The sequence below is a fragment of the Dermacentor albipictus genome, chromosome 7, assembly GCF_038994185.2.
Source record: "Dermacentor albipictus isolate Rhodes 1998 colony chromosome 7, USDA_Dalb.pri_finalv2, whole genome shotgun sequence".
Lineage (NCBI taxonomy): Eukaryota > Metazoa > Arthropoda > Arachnida > Ixodida > Ixodidae > Dermacentor > Dermacentor albipictus.
Genome location: NC_091827.1, coordinates 142,071,174 through 142,077,402, shown reverse-complemented (window position 1 = coordinate 142,077,402; position 6,229 = coordinate 142,071,174). Strand labels below are relative to the sequence as shown.

The following is a 6,229-nucleotide window of genomic DNA, read 5'->3' as shown; positions in this document are numbered from 1 at the left end:
TGCTCTGTTATAATCGCGAATTTGTTTAGTTGTTGTGCCAGACACGGGCTTCGGGATGCTAACAGCTAGTTGGATGAGGTTATGATCACTAAAGCCGCTCATATTTGAAATGGAAGTAATAGTGTCAGGAGCGTTTGTGAAAACCCAGTCCAAGATCTTGAAGGAGCAGCGCAATAAGACGATGACAGAAGGCAGGAAACACACAGGACAGCGATGAACTCACAACTAACTTTATTAGAAGGCATACACACACTTATGTACACAACCCATCGCCACGTGCTCTCCCGTCCATGGCGTCATTATCAGTGCGCAGGCAAAAAACACGAAACACCATTTAATCTAATGCTACGTTATGAAGCGGCTTAAAAATTCAAATTCACTATCATGCAAGTTTATCGACGGCATGCTTACACAACGCGACCCTTTTTTTTCTGATATAGAAGGCCTCAATAATCTCCCTCGTAGTCTGATTTATTTGCGTGGAAAGTACTGTGGTGTTTTTATATATTGGAGTGCACCCATGCTCAGAGCAATGCCGCGCGACGTGCGAGTAGGCATTACCCGTTAGTGAGCGCCTATGTTCAGATAATCTAATATTGAGGCAGCGACCTGTTTGACCTATGTATACGTGACCGCAGGAAAATGGAAGTTGGTAAACGACTCCCCGTTTCCCCGTTTGTGCACTGTAGAATGGGAGTCGTTCATTTCTCATGCTCCAAAAAGGGCTGCAACTGTTCCCTCATCCACAGCTATCAAGGCCTTGTGGCAACTTTGGAAGCTCTCTGAACTGAGTAAATGCTATGCATTGCATAATTTCTTAATACATTTTCATGGCTGCCTTTAACCTCTATAGTTCCTCATTAAAGCCAGCATCTCTCTTGTGACCACCTTTAAAGAGCTTGTGGTAATGTATGCCTACAAAAAAGATGGGTGCTTTGTGGTGCTAATATGCTCTAAGTAAATCGTTTTATGCAAAATTGCTGACCTAATTGCCTCACAAATACTGCATCACGTTTGCTATTTTGCCTTCTGTTTCAATTTCACTGCACCTATACATTTTACCAGTGCATGAGTAGGGTTCAAGGCTGTTCTTTAAAATGCTCATGAGCACTTATCATGATGAGTTCCCCATATAAGTGGTTTTGCCGAAGAGAATACAGGAATAGAGGCAAAATTTACATGGAACCAACATATAGATAATGTCTGCATGACTGCCTATCAAAAGTTATATTTTCTGAGAAAAAAAATCGAATGTGCATCGCGTAATGTAAAACTTATTGCATACATCGCCTTCATTAGGATGATACTAGCATATTTAGCCGTTGTTTGGAGTCCCCATCAAGTGACGCTTAAGAGGAACTTGGAAAGGATACAGAGTGTGGCGGCGTGTTTTATTTGTTCGACATACCGAAGGAAGGAATCGGTCACGCTTATGTTACAGCGTTGCAACTTGGATCTTCTTGCAGTACGTAGGAAAAAATAAAGGCTCAAGGTACTTTATCAAATAATGCAGGATCAACTTAAGATTGATAAGCTCAAATATCTACATGCTCCAGGCAAAAGAAACCGGTGAACTAACCACTACATCATAAAGCGGCACCGTACCAACAGTGATACACATCGATACTCATTTTCCCCGGATGCGATAGAAATGTGGAACCAATTGCCAAACGCTATTGTTAGCCTAAAAGATGTCACAGACTTTGAAAAGGCTGCTGAGGCATATTTATGGGAGTTTTCGATTTAGTTTTGAAGTGCCAAGTGATATGTGCGACTTGATATTCATTGTACGTATTTTGATAAATGTCAGAAGTGTGCTGAAGAGCATTCAAGTGAACATGTTATTCACTATGAATTGACAAGTGTTAAGCAACTTTATGTACATTGACATATTCCATATTTGATTTATGTAATTGTATTGTCCTCCCTGTTATGACCCTCTATGAGGGTTGACAGTAATAACAAATAAATAGACAACGAGGAATGTGGGTAGGAACACTTTATTTTCAGTACACATTTTTTTAGTGAACTGCTGTTATATGCTAAAATCTGCACATTTAATAAAAGTACACTGCTCTGCTTCATCACTCCATGCTAAGTGCAAGTGTCCTGTACCAGGAAGTCAAACCAAGACGTGGGAAGCTCAGTCTGTGAAAATAAAAACAAGTTTGAAACATTAACGTGCAGAAACTAACCTGCACTCAAGAAAATGAACACAGCACAGGAACATATCCAATTATTCAGAATTACCTTTGAGAGTGTGGCGACACACACCGCGCATATTTCTGCGCACCCTTCCATCTTATCATCTGGCCAAGCATACCACAGCTGCACGCTGGGTCGCATGGTCGATAAAGCATAGCGCCACCGCCATGTCACTCGAGGTATGCGTCACCGACGGTGGCTATAAGAACAGGCTGCCTGGCTGATAAAAGCCGCCTTCTATCATCCGCTACTGGACGAACAAGACGCCCTTCAACGACAGCTGGAACTCCTCAACAGACAGCTTCACATGCAGCAAGATGTGGTCCAGAGGCAAGAGCAGCAGCTTCAGGAACGGCACGACCAGCTTAATGGTTCCGTGCAGCAGCATCCTGCCGGTTCCGCCGAGGACGCCACAACCCCGGCAGACGGCATCCCGCACGCTGCCCCGCACGGCGTCTGGCGTGTCGCTGTCAAGCTTCCGCCGTTTTGGACCGACTCGCCCGAGGTATGGTTCGCCCAAGTCGAGGCCCAGTTCTCTCTTGCTCACATCACGTGGACACCGCCTTTAACAGAACTTTTTGAAAAATGCAAAGCTGCGCTTTGCACCGCCACACTTCTCTCCCATCCTGTGCCAGACGCTCCCTTGGGGCTCTTCACGGACGCCTCTAGCATCGCCATAGGCGCCGCCCTTATGCAGCACGTAGACAACACCTGGCATCCCTTGGCGTTCTTCTCCAAGAAACTCTCGTCAATGTCCCAAAGAGCACGCTCGGCGCTTCAGTCGTCAAATTCCTCGGCCATGAAGTTTCATCAGAGGGAACTCGACCCTTACCTGAACGCATCTCAGACATGCAAAATTACCCTCAACCAACCACCGCTAAAGACCTTCGCCGTTTCCTCGGCATGCTGAACTTTTACAGGCGTTTCTTGCCACACGCAGCCGAGTACCAGGCTCCCCTCCATGATGCCTTGGCTGGTCTACGAGGAAACTAACCCATCACGTCCGGGTCACCAGATGTGGGGATGTCGCGGCTAGCGAAGGACGAATCCCAACATAAAAACGTAACGCTTCTTTATTCGGCGAACGATGTCAGTGGACGGGCGTACCAACGCTACGTTCGTCACAGTAGCGGATGGTAGAAGGCGGCTTTTATCAGCCAGGCAGCCTGTTCTTATAGCCACCGTCGGTGACGCATACCAAGGGTGACATGGCGGTGGCGCTATGCTTTATCGACCATGCGACCCAGCGTGCAGCTGTGGTATGCTTGGCCAGATGATAAGATGGAAGGGTGCGCAGAAATATGCGCGGTGTGTGTCGCCACAAGAGCAAACATACAGTTTCTATGGCCCAGTGAAGAAACCTTATTTCTCCGGCTTTTTTTGTGCGCGAGAAAATATGAAAGTGCATGTGTTCTCCCCATATTGTGTATCTGTCACCTTTTCACACACAACAAAGATGTCTCAATGTTCCCAACTGTCTTTGCATATCCATTTCTCTGCTCTCATACCATGATACCTACAGTTAACGGCTGTGGCAATGTTTAGCTTGAATGAACTAACACAAGCTACATGCACTGCACTGTTGAACATGGCATTGTAAGTTAGATTCATGCACAGCACATTCATGTGTTATAAACATTTTATTGTGATTGTAGGCGAGATAATTAAAAAGAAGGTATGTAAATAATAGTATTCCCTAATAAGCTATGCAGAAGTGCTCTCTCGTTTGGACAGAAGCCGAGCACAGCTGCAGCGAACAAGAAGCCAACTTATACAGCAGTTGAAATCTAGGTTCTAAATGTGCTACAGATTTTTCTGAATTCATGGTCGTAAATGTAGGCGTTAAAGGTGACAAAAATTTAAACAGTTCTCTGTTCGGACTGGTAATGATATGTGTCGCCTAGCTTGATAAAATATGCCACATCACTGGTCTCCCAAGCTAAGGCTTCTGTCCAGTTGCAAGTGCAAATCACTCAATTATGTCTAGGGCAGGTTTGAGCAAAAGGCAGCCAAGATTACTATGCCACTGAGGTCTTTTTTCTGACATCTGCTTTCTTCTTAGAAAGCTACCTCTCTAAAAAAACCTTCACAACAAAATAACCCAAATCTTTCTTGAGAAAATCCATCACACTGGTCCTTGAACACTAATTAAACAGTGGTTCCTTGTGATGTAATGTTATGTACGTCAGCACCTTACAAAGTGCAGGAAAATTTAATAATGGCAGCGTGACAGGTACACAAAAAAGTAAACGGATTAGACATCACACAGGCTGCCATAGGTTTTCATATCTCCATTTCAATGTGGATGTTTATAGCAGTGAACACATGTTCTCATTAAACTGAGTCATAATATTGCCGCGAATCTGTGCAGTGCTTGCTCAATCTTCAAGTCTGCCGCCACGCGACGCAACGCAAGACGCGCCCAGTTGAGACGTGCCAAGACGCGCTTTAAATTGAGCGCAGAGGACAGCAGCGGGCAATATGTTCGACGACCGCCGAGCACGCTGGTCGATAATTGTGGGCGCAAGTCAGCCCAATAAACAGTCTTCTTTCGACGAACTTTTGTCCATCCTCATCACCCCTGCGACTGCCGTCATCCCTACGCGACATCTGGTGAAGGTGCGGGGTAGCCTTCTATGTTCCGGACGCGTCCTTCAAGTCGTGAAGCCAGCCCTCAACGCTTCGCACCCGAGGACGAGCCAGCAGTTCAGCGAGCCAGTCGACGTCTCTAGGGAGAGGATCCTGAGTTCGGGACCTTGCCGGACCGCACCAGAAAGCGAAAAGACGCCGCTACGAGTACCGCAGCCTCGCCGGAGATGTCGACACCGATCATACTGCAGCAGCCGCGGGGGCCGCCAACCTTCAATGGATCCCTAGGCGAAGACTCCGAAGAATGGTTGGACCAATTTGAGCGCGTGGCATCGTTCAACAAGTGGGATGATGCGGCAAAAATTGGACAGGTATTTTTCTCATTAGAGGGCTCCGCACGCACGTGGTACGAAAACCACGAGTCGTCCCTAACGACATGGGAGCTATTCAAGAGGGAACTATTGAAGGTAGTCAGCATTGTCACGAGGAAAGAAAGAGCCGAACGACTCCTCGAGCCCAGGATCCAGCTGCCAAATGAGCCCGTCCGTGGCTACGTCGAAGAAATGAAGCGCATATTTCGCCGCGCCGACCTCGAGATGACCGAGGAAAAGAAATTTCAGTTTTTAATGCGCGGCGTAAAAGAACAACTCTTTGGCAGCCTCGTCCGCCAGCTGCCAAAAACAGCCGAGGAATTCATGCAAGAAGCCAGCACGATTGAGAAGACCCTCGACGTCCGGGCTTGGCAGTACAACCGCCCTTCCTCTGTTTGTGCAATCCGTCCGGACACGACGACTACCACCAGCGACAACTTGCGGGAAGTGATCCGCGAAATTGTTCGCGAGGAGCTACGCCGATTACTGCCATCCTCCGCACAGCCGCAAGCAGCAACTCTCATGGATGTGGTACGGGAAGAAGTGCGATAGGCTCTTGGCACCCCGACGGCCACAGAACACCAGGCCATGACGTACGCCGCTGTAGTACGCACTCCTCAGTCCCAACGACAACCACTACGTCCTGTCCGACATGAACAACTTGTTCCCTGACACCGCCTCCCTGCCCCCGCCCGCCCAGCCTACGAGCAACGCTCAAGCCCCAGGAAATGCGACGCCTAGAGGACTTCCGACAACCGGCCATTGTGCTTCCATTGCGGTGAGGCCAGCCATATTCTTCGTCACTGCCCGTACCGATGTATCGGTCTTCGAGGATTCGCCGTTGACGTCCCACGACCACGCTTCAGCCAACGTCCGCAGGAAATCGACGAGTAGCTGCGTCGAGAGGAGTACACGCCGAACCGCCTTTCGCGCTCACCATCGCCGTCAACGCCGCGCTTTGCGTCGCCACGCCGCAGCTACGCAGCCGCGGTACGGGGAAGGTCTCCGAGCCCCCGTAGGGGAAACTAAAGACGGCAACCTCTGGAGGTGAGGTCGCTCACGAA

General features: G+C 48.1%; 1 protein-coding gene across 1 annotated transcript; it reads left to right on the top strand.

Moving 5' to 3' along the window:
- The first annotated feature begins 5,021 nt into the window (after positions 1-5,021).
- LOC139047936 (activity-regulated cytoskeleton-associated protein-like) lies at positions 5,022-5,717 on the top strand. The gene has a single exon (XM_070522114.1). It carries the CDS (start codon positions 5,022-5,024, stop codon positions 5,715-5,717), a length of 696 nt encoding a protein of 231 aa, XP_070378215.1.
- The last annotated feature ends 512 nt before the right edge of the window (positions 5,718-6,229 follow it).